We start from the raw sequence: 17,254 nt of genomic DNA, 5'->3' as shown, positions 1-17,254 counted from the left end.
TTTTGTGTTTTTGTTACTTTACTGAAACAATGAGTTGTACCCTGTCATTTTAAACTTGAGGGGAATGTTGATAAGTCTCTTTAAAAATATTCTATCATAATGGAGGATGGTCATGGTATTGTTTAGTACAAATGATATGGCATTAACCCTAATTTCTTCATTATGCCAGGGGTCAATGTGAATACTTAATGATGTGGATGACTGGACTAAAGTCCACTTATGTTCTCCAAATGCTTTTGACATGTCTATCATATAGGCCTTTCTCAATTCAAAGATGTTAATTGTTTTGAACCTATCCTTTATTTAACTTTAATTGGTTTGCATTGATAACTGAAACCTTTGGACCATCAAGCTGAAACAAAGGACACAATAAAGGTACTGAATGAAAAATTAATACCAGACTATCCCCAATGGCAAGACTTTCATATGGATTAATCATAATTGTAAAGCTAGATATTAAAAGTTCAGAAGTGTGTTTATAACTTGTTAATGTAACATTTTATGGATTTTCCATATTGACCGTAATGATAAACCTCTTACTTCCATCCTCTTGTGGACCCAGGCATTTGCTGGTGTAGGTGGGGAAGGGGGGTATATTGGGAGGAAATATCTGACTTTGCAAAAAGACATGTACCCAGACATTTATTGGGTTTTAACAGAGGCCAGAGATGAAAAGAGGTTAAAAACTCAACCACACCTTGAGGCTTTTTTGGCCCTAGTAAGCCACCACCCTACTCCTGGTTGACCTTGTTTACATCTTGTGTAAGTGCACAATGGTCAGGGGAGTATTAAATGGTCATAACCTTCCCTCCACCTTTAGGCACTTTGATTTCTGCCAACTTCGTGCAAAGGTACATGTAGGCCCAAGTAGTTTTTCTAGAGGGCACGTACAATAAACAAATGCAATGATATCCTCTTAAACACCCCATTTCCATAGATTAGATCGACCTACTTTAGATCAACCTAACTCCCTGGGGGTTCACGCTAAATGGCTGTCAGCCGAGCGGACACGAAAGTTAATTACCCTCTTACAGCTTGTAGTAGGCGGGACGGACATTTAAGTCGGATTATCTGAAAGTAATCTAGTGAGACTCCCCGCGGGGATAGATCGATCTAAAATCTATGGGAATAGAGCCTAATATTCTGTGTCCACAAAACTGATAAAAGACGTTTGTATTCATCATTCTCATTGCGTTTCATATCTATTTTCGTGTATAATATGTAAGGGCTATTTGCCTCCATGACAAAGGCCTGGCATGAAATCATTTCCCTTTCACAGTCAGAGAACAATTTGAGTAGCATTCTCGTGTGCAGGTATATGCTATAGTAAATGCTGTTTTTCTGCATACCTTCATTGGCACCTATTATTCCGTTTTGATTAAAGGGACAGTTTAGGAAGATTTTAATTGTCAAATTGACATATGATTAGTGTATTTATTTCCAATCACTACAGCTCACCAAAGACACTGAAAAGAAAACTAAAAAAACATTTCAACTAAAAGAATTTGTATGGGATATTGGTCACTTGTAACTACGTCTGTTTGTCGGACAGGTTGTTTTATGTGAAAATCACTTTATGTGAACATCCTTATTTGTTAGCAAATATTATTTGTATTAAAAATAGAATGTTCTAAGACAAATATGAATCTTAAATACAGAAAGCTTGATACTAAATGCCAAAACATTTGGTTTATATTTACAATTTTATGTAACATCCATAAAGGAAAAAATGCTATGTGAAGATTTTTGCTTGTGACTAAAAACACGACCAAAATATATGTCCAACAATTTGAATCTTATCTTTAAAAGAAAGTATGTTTTAATACACAGATTGAAAAGTGCTTGGGCACTTACATGTGTCACAGGTGGAAATTTAAAATGACACATATAGTACTTGTGGTACATGATGAAAGCGTACGTTTAGTAATACCGTGAGTAAAAACATTAACGCTCACAAAGTATATACCCATAGAGGAAAAGATGTTTCTATTGTCTCCATTTTAAGAAAACTTTCTTGTTTTGTTGTGTAATGCGTTTTGTCTTTTGTTTGTTTTTGGTAAGATACTAGTCTTATTGTTAAAAAATAACAGCTGACTAAATAGGATTAGACCTAAATTATGACCTGGTATAATGCAGTGAAGCCATTTGGACTTTTATCGGGGTCCAACAAAATGTCCACGCACTTTGAATTTTACCTTTTTGCGCGAGGATGTTATTTGTCTATTTTTATAGCCAATTTTTTTGCTTCTATGCAGACAGATTTCATCACCATACCGGCAGTTTCTGGTCTGTATTTTAAAACATTACGACCGGTGTAACAACTCACACCGATTTTTTTGGCAGTAACTACTGGAGTTTTATCTTTTTCATCCTTTAAATAAGCGCTTTCAATGTAAAACAGTATATATATACGCCAAAACGTTAAGACACAACACGGAAGTCGCCACAAGAGGTGAATAAACGACACGCCAACGAGGAAAGGGTGGTTTTCCATATATTCTAATTTTACCTCAAGATTACTGTTTTTGATGTCATTAAGGACAAATTTAGAAGAACTACCGTAGTAAAAATGCACGTGCATGCTGTTATCATCGAAATTAATACATTTTAAAAAGGTTCACGTTTCCTTCATAAATGTTATTGCAATGAACTAAATTTATGTTTCCTGAATACTTGTTTTACAGTATAATAAGATATGAAAAATACTACTTCCCAACATCAATCTTTCAAATAATGTAATGCTTGTCTAATTGATTTCACAAAAACAGTTATTTTGCTGTACTCAAAACTTTGGACCCCTCTATCAAGGTTCCAAGGCATAACGAACTATCTTCATTTGGGAGGAGTCAGTTTCCAATGGTCAGCAGCGGCATTTCCCTGTCAAGGTAGATGTCTTTATGCTGCGATAAAATAAAGTATGATGTACGTTTGTATGATGTATGAAAAACTCGTAACTAGCATTACGAAACCTAATTCTTAGACCCCTTGGCCTGTTCTCCGCAGCTATCTCAGACAAGAGTGTTATTTCTGCTTCAAACAATTAACTACCTGTAGATCTACTGGTCCATACGGGAAGTAATTGTTTACAACGATCTTCCAATAGTCACATCGGAAGTAGCCTTAACCTCAGTGCTGTGGAACAGACTGATACCATTTTACGTCAAAAATAGCTTGGCAGTTTTTTTCAAGGGACACAAATGGTACAGGCTGGTTTCATACGTGTACAATAATTCTGAACTCAGTCAGACGGACGCACCAAAATGGTCACCTTACAATTCTGACTACCTCAGTCCTACATCTTACTGGAATGTAAGATGCAAATCGCTTGAAAGAAAAGGGAATTTGTAGCATATTTCTCGTTTTGCCTATAAACATACTCTAAAAAAGAATAAAAGTTTGGATCACTGCTCGACACGCAAAGACACAGATAGTGACCTCAATAAGCCATCAGAGGATCGGTCATTTTTGACCTCTTGATATTGGAAGGACATGCAGAGATACTATTAGTGTGGTAATTACTTTTGTTTCATTGGAGGCTGTCGATGGTGCAAAACAGAAGCGCCGCTTATGAATAAAATTAACCTCCGTTGCGTGTTTTAGATGGTCTGGCTGGTAGTGCCTCACACTTACGCAAATTGGATTATTCTAATCACTCGTGTCTGGTAAACTCTTACTACTGCAATAAGCGCAGAGTCACCAATGAGCATCGTAAATGGCTAAGGTTAGTAATCAAGTCACGACCAAGCAGGCATAAAAATATACCCTTGGTAGCGCCGTTGCTATCCTGCAAAGGGCGTGTGTTTTAGATATAAGTGACTTGTTTCTCTCTGGAGGCACATTTTAGACTCAACATGGGACTCACAACAACCAAAAATGCACGGGCACCACTTCTGGTCTTGGTTTTGCTAAGCGTCTTATCACAGACACCTAAAGGTGAGTGTGTAAACGGTTAAAGTTGTCCATCGAATTTTATTATAAAAAAAATCTACTTGAACAATGCAGTAGATTTGTCGATCATAATCTGGATTTTATGACAAAATCAGATTCCTCTTTTTTATTCAGCAGGAATAGAATGCGATGGATAGATGGAAATCAGGCGCATTAATAATTTTGTCTTTTAAACGATAGATTTACTAAATTCTTATCCATTCATTTATCAAGGCCACACAGATGTGTCAGAAATCTTAGACTTAGGATACATATATACACATACACATGTACACATGTATCGTGGCCCTTAGTAGAAGTTCATCATTATCACTGAACGAGGCCGTCATTTGAGTCTGTTTCATGATTTCATGTTTTTATTGAATAGAAAGACCAAGTTCTTAACCCTTCATTGATGACGTCTTTCAAGTCAACATTTATATGTTTATGTCTGATGCCAAAACTCCTTGAGGGAGATTGTATACACATATACGGTCGGATGTATTTCATTCATCAGGTGGCATTTATGATTGAGCGACTTGTAAAAAATTACGCAGGTTGAATACGAATATATTCGCATTTGAAAATAAACTGAGTAACATTTTAAAAGTTTACAAGGCTTATGTTTGGAGAATACACATCTATTTTAATAAAATACAAGAACATGTCGGCATCCTGACAAATTACTTTTGTAAAATGATTACATATCGCACAACTGCTTAATGCGGTGCAATAAAACACCGAAAAAGTTTTGGACAAACGCATATGATTAATGCTTAAGTTCAGGAATTCCAGTTTCTTACAAGTCATTATTCAGACAGATATTGAATCGATGGGCAGCCAGTACTACGGGTATATTGGCAGTGCATTTTAGACCACGACATTTTTTATCTGATGTTTTGGTTAACATTATATTAAGGTCGAACCACAAGGAAATAATACTTGATTGTTTTAAAACATGCTGGGTCGTGATGGAGCGATGTATTTAAACACGCGATAGTAAGGAAAGAAATTTTAACACTTCCACGTAATACACGTGTAGGCCCTATGTATGCTTAGGGGGAGTGTATTTGAGACTAACAATTGGCGGATCAGTTTTTGAATGTGTATCCTTCTATTTTTTATTTATCCTATAACTATAAAATGTAACCGAGAACATTATTATATTTCAATTAAATCTTATCAATTATTCATCTTCCATTCGACTTTTCAAAACATATCTAGAACTGAAATGAACCAAATTTGACTCACACCATGATCGGTCAATGTGAAACGAGGAAGTATCAAGTGTGCCTTGTGGAACATAGTTGTCAGATCGTTACTGAACATCAGTGCGTTGATTTCCTCTTCCCACTGCTCCATTAACATTCCGATATCGACGCTAAGTCATCTTATCATATCTTAATCAGGGGTGACTTCATCACACCTTTGACCAAATGACAAAATGCTCAGACCAAATCAGTTGCAATCAACGTCCGGGAGAGGTTATATGTATGTTAGTGAAGGTTTAACAATAAAGTCACAGCTCAGTTGCAATCAACGTCAGGGAGAGGTTATATGTATGTTAGTGAAAGTTTAACAATAAAGTCACAGCTTCTTTTTGTTGTCAAAATTATAAAAATTATGCTTTCGCTTTTGATGTAAAAAATAAGGGGTATGTCTCTGAGGAAGGCCAGGGCAAGCCGTCTGTCTGGGCCCTGTAACTCGAAAGCATCGCGCCTTGCGAATAGCGATATCACATGGAGGCTTGCGCTCGGTCGCAATGCGCGATGCTTTCGAGTTACGGGCCCTGGTCAGTCTGTTTAAGTTGTGTGGCTCTTCAATGTGTGGTTACTATGGTGTACCATGGTTTTGTCGAAGTGGGACGTGTTTTATTATTTGAAACATACTTCTTACAATTCAAAATACTAACGTTACAGTTTTCAACAACAATTTTAAATTGGCATTGTGCGCACGACGCTATCAGCTGCTTTTCGAAATTCATATTCATATTTGATCTTGCACAATATGAGCACTGTTTTTGGTAATTTTCTTCTCAAGGCATTTAAAGGCCAGGGGAATAACTCCTTTAGAATTCTTAATTTATCATTTATCCACAGCACTAAAACCTTCAGTTTAAATGGCAGGTATTATTTGTATCTGTCTGAAATAATATGAGACGCACTACGGTGTCCTGAAACTCCGGTGTTCTCAAACGGTACCTTTAAATCACCCTTTTATGTTATTTGCCTCACAAGCAGATTACTTAACATGTGAATTTGACTGTGGTAAGTGTAAAACTTGAGCCTAATGAGCAACAAGAGTAGGCTCTTTATTCTTCTTCACCCATACGTCACGTGTCAGACGTCGCGTGTCATGCACTAATAACATTAATCCTAAAACGTCCAACTCCTCCGGTTTTTGTTTTCGGTACACAGCGCCCAATTATAATGTGTAAACCATAAAGGCTTTGATTTTTATCTTGAAATACTTTATGCAATACGCTAATATTCGTTCCCTAGCCAAAATGACGAATTGTTGATTAAATGAAACCATAAAGCTTTGTTTGAAACAGTAAGAGTTCTGAGAGTTACAGATTATTATCGTTTTGACATTTATGTTGCAGTGACCGCTGCACCACCTGGTGTCCCAGTTTCTTTTAAGGCTGTAGATTTCAAGCCCTTTAAAACTGTATCAGGTAAGGGCTTAGGGCTTGATAACACTTCTGTGTTTGTTGCATGGCTGCATGTCGTCATTGTGCTATAGGAGATTGTGGTGTATCAACTGCTACAATGTTTCTTTTGGGTAGCGTCATTTGTTGCGATTGTACTGATATTGCATTTCCAGAATGAATGTCGTTAGCACGTATTTAACATATAATATGTTTATCAAACGGCTTTTTAATACCGAATGTTTTATGCATCTTGGCATGCTATTTGATTTGCACAGTGTTTTTTTTAGCAAAATTAAGAAAACAGTGAAATTTACCTTCAAATAACAGACATCCCATATAATTGAAAACCTTCACATTAAAAGATTAATTGATGCATAGTTGCACAGCTCTTACGATGCACCATGTAGCCTAAAAACACATTGTGCCACTCGTTTTTACGAACGAAATTGCTCAAGCATGTCTAATACCGCTTATTTATCATAAGATAGGGCTCACTGGTGCAGATCAGCCGCTCTAATCAGTATGAGGGATTTTTTAAAACTACAGATGGCAAAAGGTGCAAAATGCTCTTGTTTGGAGGAGAGAGGCTTATATTATGTGTACTTAATGCTGTATTTCATCCATATAGGCCTATGTGTACAGAATGTACTTGTATGTACCATCATTCAAAGAAAGCATACATCAGAACTAGCAACTTTAAAAAAGCACAAAGATACAGAATAAAAAAGGATTTTTTTTTAACTCATTAAAGTAAGGACAGTGATTTGAATGATATAATTAATAGATTTGTATCAAAATTGTATATACATGTAAACACATATTCACACATCGACCTACCTAGCACATTATAAACGGAACATAATCCAATACTGCTCATATGCGAATTAAGTAAAACCTACCCTATATGCTTAAACCGAACAATATCTACAGATATATTGGATGTAAAAAGGGTCAAAGGGCAAAAGCTTTTATTAAACAGTGGCCATCAAATATCATAAGACTAAAAACAATATTTGAATGTTTTTTAAAATTATAATATGTGAATATTAATACTGAAAATACTGAATCTTAATTTTCAGTCTTCTTACTTGTAGTTTTTAATATGTTTAGTAGCACTTGGTTTTGTTTTTTATTGTAGTATTAAAGCATGGGATTTAGTTCTTTTTATGACTCAGGCCGGATTTATTTGTTTCTTTTTTATCTCATGATTTTGCATGGCTGTTCTGTTGTACTTAGTAAGTTTTGCTATGTTGTAGCGTCAGACACGGCCACAGATCTAGCGGCAAGATCGGTGATGGCTCTTGGAAGTGTTTATCGTAAGGACGTGGTCTTTAGGGTCATCTCTGCTTTGTGTTTTAGTTTGGATATGTAGATTGCTAGCTTGTTAGTTTGTACGGCATTAGCACTTGTGCCTGTTATATTTTCGTTTTGATAAGATTTCAGTTTCAAAACTGCATGTGTGTTACTTATATTGAAGCTTTTTATCTGCCTATCATTTTGTTAAGATTTTTTTAAAAATATGTTACAGATATTATAATGCATATTTCGCCATTATTACAGTTGATAACTTGAAGTATTATTTTTAATCGTGATAGGAATATTTAAAAGACAATAAATTTGACTTACGGTTAAAAAAAATTAGGGAAAACCTGATAAAAATGGCAAAAGTCATTATTCTTTGTAGTACATTTGAGATTTTGATCTATTTTGATTGAAATTTCAATTTCTATATAGTTGATGGATCAGCTTGCTTCAAAGAAGGGCAGTTCATGCCCGATGAGACAAACCCATGCGCTTATTTCCAATGTATTTCCCACAACTTTGGTGCCAATACATTGGGGTTGAAAGCCCACAGAAAACTCTGTGCCCCTGGCACGGCCGTGCCTCCACAGTACGGAAAAGTCCCGGAATTACCCGACACCAGCAATCCTTGCGTGGGGAAGAGCATGAGCACAGTCGATGACTTGGCGAATGAAAGGTGTCCCGGAGCTGAAGGTAAAGGCCAAACAACAATCATGGTATGGTGAATGTAGGTTAAGTACAATTCCTGGTTGGTATTATATTGGCTTGTTAAGGTCTGATTTTTGTTATCATACTTTCAAATACTGCAGAATATTAGGATTTTAAAAAAGATAGGTTGCGTTTTATACACAACATAAGGTATTGTGAATAGATGGACTTTCTGTGTAGTGGGTAAATATCAAATTGAATACCTTTCAAAACTGTTCAAGTCCATATTTGGCACACCCCTTCTCCCATTCCAGTCGTTTTAAATAAGTTGTTGAATATTTTTTCAGCGGCACCAGTTGATGATGGCTCAAAGGCAAGGACTGAAGACCTTGTACGTTGTTTGGTTCATTGGTCGATTTACTAAATGTCCACAATACGTATACAGTAGCAGAAATAGCACTGGCATTGCCTATTGCATTTCATTGTCTTACCATCTGTTAAAGCACGTGGTTACTCGCCGTTTAAAATACTGCGGATCTTATGTGCTCATCTTTAATATACCCTCCACTAAAAGATAAGACATTGAATACATTGGGACACAATTTTGAAATATACAAATCCTATTTTGAATATGATATGATTTGAAAATACTACGGCTTTTTTTTCATTTCAGGCTGTTCCCACCTGTGAGGTATGTGTTGGATGAATAAACTGATTTCTATTTTTGTATAACACCTTTGTATTTCACGGTCGAGTTAACATACTCGAGGAATAATAACTAAGCAGAAACTAATTTAGAACAATAAATATTCATAGAAATGTGACGCGACCTTTCAGCTTCGATTGTGCTTACATCTGTATATTAAAAAATCTCCCAGTGATGGGTTTAATGTGGTGGCATATTTTCAACACATCAACATAATTTCAATCTTATTTAGAACACGAAGTGTGACCTGAATCTTTTCTGCTATGAAAAAGAAGTACAGTGTGTCGCTGCCCCTTGTCTGACAGTGCCAACTTGTGTTCGTAAGTTCAACCCTTGCACTTTAATCCAGGTAGTATCGGTTTGACACTTGTATCTTGTTCACTAAATTTAATGCAGGGTCTAACTATACCCCAAATAGTACTAGAGGTGAAAAGTTTTTTGTGTGTCAAAATAAGTCTTTTTTTGTAATAATGTACTTCCATTCTTAATATTAATAATCTTTTCAACATTTGCTTTTTTTTAAATAAGGCTCAAAATGCCTGATATTATTAATAAATGCAGAAGGTGGCTTTGGTGGCCGAGTAGTTTAATGATAACTGATGGGATCGCTTTTACATTTTCAGCCCAGTGTGAGCTGCCGAAGAAATCGGGCCCATGCTTTGCCAGTGTCGATAGATACTTTTTCAACCAAGCAACCGGGCAGTGCGAGACTTTCACTTATGGCGGCTGTCAACCAAACGAAAATAACTTCGAAACTTTAGCAGCTTGTGAGAACACCTGTGGGAGGCCCACTCCTGCAATCACTTGCGCCGTACGTAAACGATCTATTATATTGCTATTTTTCCAGATATTTTATAACGGCGTTTTTATAAACAAAACATGGGGATTTCATCCAAGTGTTTTAATATATATAATAGCATATCATTGCGACCTAGGACTTGACCATGAAATACTGGACACAGCCGCAATGCAGATGATAATGGCGAAGAATAAAACTGTTATCATTTATCATTTTATTATTTGCGCTTCAGAACACATTGTGTAGCCCCGACACATTTTGCGTAGACCGACCATTTGACTGCTTCGGGGATAATTGTCCGTTCATCGCCCCAAAGTGTCTAAGTAAGTGAGGCACTAATGCTGTTGTATTACAAAATAACTTATGTCCAAAAATCAAAACATTTTTTACTTTATTTGACCCAAGGTAAATAAGTTGTAGGCCAGTTAGATAAATATCGTGAGTATCGGTTTAGAACAATACTTATTTCATTTAAATTGACAAATAATGAGTTATCGTTAACACAATTATACAATTACCCTTTTGGTCTTATTCATGTCATCTGTTTCAATATGTTATGTTTTAGCTGCGTGCGAGTTCCCCAAGAAAATCGGTCCATGCAGAGCCAGCATCCCAAGATTATTTTACAACGCAGCCACTAAGCAATGTGAGGAGTTCGGATTTGGCGGTTGCCAAGGCAATGCCAATAACTTCAACACAGTGCAAGAGTGCCAGCAAACATGTGCTGTCGGTATTGATCCGGCGACTGTCACAACAAAACCGCCACCTCCGGCCACATGTGCAGTAAGTGAGATGTCCCCACTTCCTGAAATGTTAACAGCAGTCTTTAATTCAGTGTATTATTTGTTTTTATGGGAGAATTATGCTTTGTATTTAATAAATGTCAGATGTTAAAAGCATTTTACAGTAGGGAAAGAAAGAGAGAGAGAGAGAGAGACTAAATCAGATAAAAATGAATAAATAAATATACATATATGGTGTAGTGAAAAGAGATAGATAAGTAGATGATATAATAAGGATAAATGAAATAACGGAAAATAACAATCAATGCATTTTGATCCTTACGTGTGGGGAAAAACTTTTTAACTTATTTGTTATTCTAACTTGTTACTGTTTATCATGTCAGGATCTAAACTGCCCAAGTGGAACGGTCTGCGTCCAAGACACAATATTCTGTGTTACTGCCCCCTGTCCACAGCCACCACCTGTATGCGTGCCTGTCCGAGGTGAGCTGAGGCAATGTCATGCGTATCAAATAATGCAGCCAAGAAGAAAAAATATGTTGTCTTTTAAGCCTCAACGCTTTGTTGAAAAGAGAAACAACTGCTTCTCAATTTTATGTCCTTTGTTATGCTGGAATTTAAAAAAACCATGCGCTTTTGGCTTTATTCAACGTTAGTTACTAGAACCTACGATTGGGTCTAAACTGGAATTTGATCTTCATGTTGCCTAAAAATAGCTTTTTTTTCAAAAGTCTTTATCATACACTGTTGTACTTTAAAGCATAATACTAATGTGCTGTTATGTGGGTTTAGAGTCCTGCAGAGGTGGCCAGGTGTACAACGAGTGCGGTTCTGCCTGCACCGCCACGTGTGAGAACATGGGCAATATTGTCTGCACTCTTCAGTGCGTCCCTGGATGTCACTGTCCTCCCGACAGACCACTTCTACGCAACGGAAACTGCCTCAAAGCTTCCGAGTGCCCTGACGCACGAACGGCACCCCCACCGCCAGGTAGGTGATTTAGTCCTTTAAATGAATTCCATGGACATCCAAAATTAGTTCAGGTTCAACTTTCTCATGCTTGCAGTTGCACCCAGACCAAGAAATAGACTGGGAAAGACAATCGAACCTTCCAAATATATGTGTATATATGTTTCATCATAGAAGTGTGGTTTCATACAGTAACTTTTCATAGGTAAATAAATATCAGTGCCAATAAAATGAAGTATAACCACCTATACATGTATAGATTCAACCTGCACCGGTGGCCGAGTGTTTTCCGAGTGTGCATCCCCCTGTGATCCCACCTGTGAAGAACCTAACCCTATTTGTGCAACGGTGTGCGTCGGCCGCTGTGCATGCCCCTCTGGGACGCTGCTGCACGAAGGCAACTGTATCAGTAATGATGCCTGTCCTAGGAAAAGTACGTAATTTAATACGAGTAATACCGCTCTAAATTTCCCTCGATATTTTTCTTATGCCAACCGAAAAGAGGTGTATACTTTTTAACCGCTTTGTCAAGCCCCTCTTCGTTTGCCATATCTGTATTTTACCGTGTGAAAGGCTCATTTGTCGAACGTGTCAAGTCAAGTTAACATTTGATCATTCTACATGCATCTCTGCTACTTAGTAGATGTACCTACGGATTCATATTGTAAGGAAAGCCATAAAGGTTGACACATTTATAATGAATGTAACCCTTAGATTATTGGCAATATTAGAATGGTATATGGATTTTGATATGTGGGGTTATATCTTTGTGTGAACGAAGGCTTTTTTGTAGAAGATAAAAATTATATTTTTATGTTAAGACTTAAAACAAATGTAATCTGCGCTGTTTAACCTTAATCTTGTTACGTGTGTGACATTGCTTACATCATAATAATGATATCATAAATGAAACATAAAGAAAACAATAGACAGTATTTGGTTTTAAAATACAATTGAAAATGATGTAAACCTCAATCAATGCACAGCTTTTGATCCCTGTAATTATTCTCAACGTTTGTATTCAGCGTGTCCTATACCTGGCCAGGTGTTTAAGGAATGTGGGTCTGTGTGTGAGAGAACCTGCCAAGAACCCAACCCCGCCTGCACGCGCCAGTGTGTCCAAAAGTGTGAGTGCCCCCAGGACGCGCCCATTTTGGATAACGGGAAATGTGTGCCTTTGAACCAGTGCCCTGTAACGCCACAAGGTTGGATTCTGTAAACATTTTGCTAGTTTGGACAATAGAGATTTAAATCTCTTATTTTGAGGATAATAAGAAATTTATATCAAGGTCTTAAAATTTACAATATCTTACACAAATTTTCAAAATACGATAACTGACACCGTACAACCCTCAAGTAGCAATCTCAATATGCACGTAATAAAATGGTACGATAACAGTTTCTTCGAATAAACAACTGATATCAAACTTAATACCACTGTAATTTTCATTTAACAGAGCTGGCAATTTTCTTTATGAATGCCACTTAATACTTTTTATCACAATTAGGATGCACGGGTGGACAGGTCTTCAATAGGTGCGGATCTGCATGCGAGACAACGTGCCAGACAGTCTTCGAGTCTCCTAGGCCGTGTACATTGCAATGTGTGGAAAAATGTGAATGCCCACCTGATAAACCAGTCTTCCACAACGGACAGTGTATCACGAAGTCTCAGTGCCCAATACCAAGTAAGAGACACATCTAATTTGAAACATATATCCCTAGATGGTAATATTTTAGGTTCAAGGAAGCGCTTAAGATACAAAAATTGTGTGTTGTCTGTCTTGAGTCACTAGAACGTCATATAGTAGTTGGTATATTTCAGCATGTATATTTTACACATTAAAGACGAGATATGACAGGAAAAGGGAATGGATAAATCTCATTAACAGTTATCACATTTATGTTTGATAGAGAAAGTGGTGAGCGCCTTTCAGTTAATGCCTTTTTTAATTGGATATCAATTTTCCACGGGCACGTTTTTTTTCCAATTCAGAATGTTCCGGGGGCCAAGTCTTCAATGAATGTGGTTCTGCTTGCACCAGGACCTGCAGTGATGAAGCTCTGTTCTGCACACTGCAGTGTGTCCCCCGCTGTGAGTGCCCGGCAGACAGACCCGTACTGAGCGATAACGGTGAATGCATCAGGGATAGCGACTGCAAGAAACCAACAAATTATTGAAAGTAGTTTTGTGTATAAATCTATGTGAGCTAATGAGTTTGTATCCGGAACAGTCGCGACATTGTGTTTCCATTAGATTTCGTTATAGCAACGATTACACACTAAATGTTCATTGTGGAATTCCAGGGGTGCGGGCACTACATAGGAGTGCATAACATCCATTCTAACTTTTGACTTCATGTTATTGTATTTCATATGCAATAAGGTATTAGTAAAGATAAAATGATGTCAAGAGTGAAAACCATTAGTCACTAAATAACGACGAAGGAGCACGGACACCGCATAAACAGAACGCTTCGGAGACTACATGAATGAAGGATACATCTAGTCTAGAATCCACCAAGTACTAAAATCTAGTGTACAGAATACATTCACATGTTAATAATTATGTTTTCCTCTTGTAACTGCCATGTTATTTACAAAAAATTATTGTAGTCGAATGTCTCGCTAACCAGTTCAAAATTAGATATTTTGATTTATGGGACACTAGATAGCCTACTATAACAGATTTAAGAACAGCACCGGTCTAATTTTTTAACAAAGCAGGTAGATGCGATCAAATACTGTATCTAACTGCTGCATTTTGAATTAGAAAAGCACTCAGAAAGCGCAGACCTCCGCCAAGCACCCTGTAGTTATAAACTGTGGTAGTTGAGAGCACGTCTATCTATGGTACAAGGTGAAGGTCGTTGGCCCTCTCTCGCATTAAAGAATTATTTTAAAAATTCTTGGCAACCCGATTGTGACCCGATCACGGATCAACACCAAACTTTTAATACAACACTTGCAAATTAGCCCATTTGTGACCTTTCCTGAGGATTTCACCAAAATCCATCAATAATTTGAGTTAGGCTGGTGTCAACAAACGGGCAAACATACGGACGAACGGAGATGAAAGCATAACTTCCTTGGCGGAGGTGACAACGCAGAAGCACGCAATTGCAATAGTTGAGACAGGTGCATCTCTAATATCTCTAATAACTTTTAGTATGTGTATCTGTAGGTCTATATCATTATAACATTTGAAATACATCATCCATTCACTGTTCCCCGCGGTCCCTTACATAGTGGCAGAACTCTAATATGTAGTATAGAGAAATTGTTGTGTAAAGGGAGTGTAAACAGCTAGCTGCTAATAAAAGTAGTATGATTGTTTTATTACCTGAATTAAAACGTGGGAATGTAAAAAAACGATATATTTATCTGTTTATGGTATAAGATGAAATAATGTAGTGCGTCATAAAAGAATCTTCACTTTTCAGATTGAGTCACCTTGGTGAGGGGAATAGAATTTTGATTGTTCTTGTAGATTTTCTTTTTTAACCGTTTGGCTCTCAAACTTAGGTTTGGTTCGTCGGTAATCCAATAGCGGTCTCGAAAGCACGATTCAACAACCCAGTAAAGTCTACGCGATAATCCAAAACATTGAGAATGAGCGAAAATATGTGTGACAAAGTAAATAGCACCGTTTCTTATTGTGATGTCTAGAATGAAAAACAAAATTTGGATACCTTTGAAAAACGCATTAATTTTTTTATGTATCAAATATCCCCGACATGTTATTTTTGGGATAAAAATAAACATTTAAATATACATCTGGTTGACTAAATAATATCCACCCTGATATTGTAAAGAATAAACCTATCATTGATTCGTGACTCTACGAACTCTATGTGAATTTGACTGCGTTCCACGTTGCATAACGCAAGTTACAGATTATTTTCGGCAGTTTTCGATTGTCTGTGGCCAAAAGAAGATTTCAAAAAATTAAAAAAATATCAGCGTGTAGTTGTAAAGCAAGCTGTCTTGGAAGTTATAGTATGAAGTTATAGTATGAAATGATGTAGGCCTAGCATAACCAGCTTTTAGATTTTAATGCTTTTAAACCGTTTGTTTTCTGACACCAGCTTACTAATTCAAGAGCCTATTCATAGCAATTATGTTATTTTTGATAAACATAATTATGGTTTCCCCGTTGTTAGACAATAATGATAATAAAACTTTTAGAATTTGAACTAAGTTTTCCCAATCTATACAGAACAGTTGTACATACCAAACAGTCGTGTGTGTGTGTGTGTGTGTGTGTGTGTGTGTTGATACTGAAGCAGTATCTTACCTAATTTGCCTGCTCAAATCACTAAAAAAATGACGAGTTATTTTCTAGTTTTTTTCCCGCGAGTCTCACAATCACCATTTTGATATATGACCTAACTATAGGCTCTTTATATAGCAGTTATATTATTATAATGTCAAACTGACACTCAGAATTGTTTAAAAACTACTTTCAGATATATATTCCCTTCTTCTAACGTATCTAGCGCATGTATGGGCCTTTAATTGCACGGTCAGGATACAATGGCATCTTAATGGCACCAGTTATCGAAAGAAGTATAATAGGGGTTGAGATCTTAATTAGCAAACCTATCAATGGACATATAAAGATGGTTCTACATAAAAATGTCTAGGACAGAGATTCCTTCCGATGCCGTGTTGTTCAAGACGTTAAAAGTTTTTAAGTCAGGCTTGATCCAAAGCGTAATTATTCTGCATGTTAACTGTTTTTTTCTCATGATTTTCAGTAGGACTTTAAGAACTCTCTTTCACACAGAAATATTAAGCTAATCGCACGGTCTTGCAATTAAGCCTTGTGGATGCACTCGCGCGATCAGAGACAGGTACCAAAATATGTGAAATCAAATATTACCCTCGTTTCAACCACAATTACTATCTGAGCAATAAAAAAGTATCGTTTTAGTTTTTAAAGTAGAATGTTTGTTTCAGTATAATGTTTAAAATGTGAGAAAAATATTCTTGATTTATGATAAGGTTATATTTAAGCAGTGGGATGGATGAAAAGTAACTGTAACACTAACATTATACGCGATACAAATCTGAATGGCTATATTTCATTATACTCTCAATAAAATTGGGTACTACTTTGATTAAAATGTGTATAAAATTATAAAATAGAGAAAATTGACACTTTCAAAAGCAGTAATGTCAAAGAGCTAATTCCAGTATTTGTTTCTTTTTTATTGTAAGAAAAATAATATATTTTACGCTCGCCGGGAAAAATTTCCACCACCTTGCGTCCTAGCAAGGTGCTCACGTAAAGGTGTCCACGACAGGTATTATTTATATTCTATGATGTATGTATGTTATTAAAGGACTGTCCCCTTCTTTTCTCCTCCCAACCGACCGTGTCATAACGGCACAGTCGACATATACTTAAAAGGCAGACGGTGGTATTAGTGGTATATAACAAATGAATTAGGACCTTTCAATTACCGCAATTATAGAACAATTTATTCAAATGCTTTCCTTTT

General features: G+C 36.6%; 1 protein-coding gene across 4 annotated transcripts; it reads left to right on the top strand.

The window, feature by feature from the left end:
- Positions 1 to 3,712: 3,712 nt before the first annotated feature.
- LOC106155385 (uncharacterized) lies at positions 3,713 to 15,943 on the top strand. Of its 4 annotated transcripts, none has more exons than XM_087000258.1 (15): positions 3,713 to 3,933; positions 6,533 to 6,604; positions 8,315 to 8,575; positions 8,878 to 8,903; positions 9,204 to 9,221; positions 9,469 to 9,556; positions 9,860 to 10,047; positions 10,268 to 10,358; positions 10,601 to 10,818; positions 11,162 to 11,261; positions 11,571 to 11,768; positions 12,007 to 12,180; positions 12,773 to 12,952; positions 13,256 to 13,435; positions 13,744 to 15,943. In XM_087000258.1, exons 1-15 carry the CDS (start codon positions 3,852 to 3,854, stop codon positions 13,926 to 13,928), a joined length of 2,061 nt encoding a protein of 686 aa, XP_086856384.1. In that variant the 5' UTR covers positions 3,713 to 3,851; the 3' UTR covers positions 13,929 to 15,943. The 4 variants fall into 4 exon arrangements, with proteins under 4 accessions (XP_086856384.1, XP_013385661.2, XP_013385642.2 ...); XM_013530188.2 differs by having other exon boundaries at positions 3,720 to 3,933; positions 8,878 to 8,921; XM_013530207.2 differs by lacking the exon at positions 12,007 to 12,180 and having other exon boundaries at positions 3,717 to 3,933; positions 8,878 to 8,921.
- Positions 15,944 to 17,254: the final 1,311 nt, after the last annotated feature.

This window comes from Lingula anatina, chromosome 1 (genome assembly GCF_051362555.1).
Source record: "Lingula anatina isolate TDL-2025a chromosome 1, LinAna3.0, whole genome shotgun sequence".
NCBI lineage: Eukaryota > Metazoa > Brachiopoda > Lingulata > Lingulida > Lingulidae > Lingula > Lingula anatina.
The sequence above is the reverse complement of the archived record's forward strand: the minus strand, read 5'-3'. Positions and strand labels throughout refer to the sequence as shown.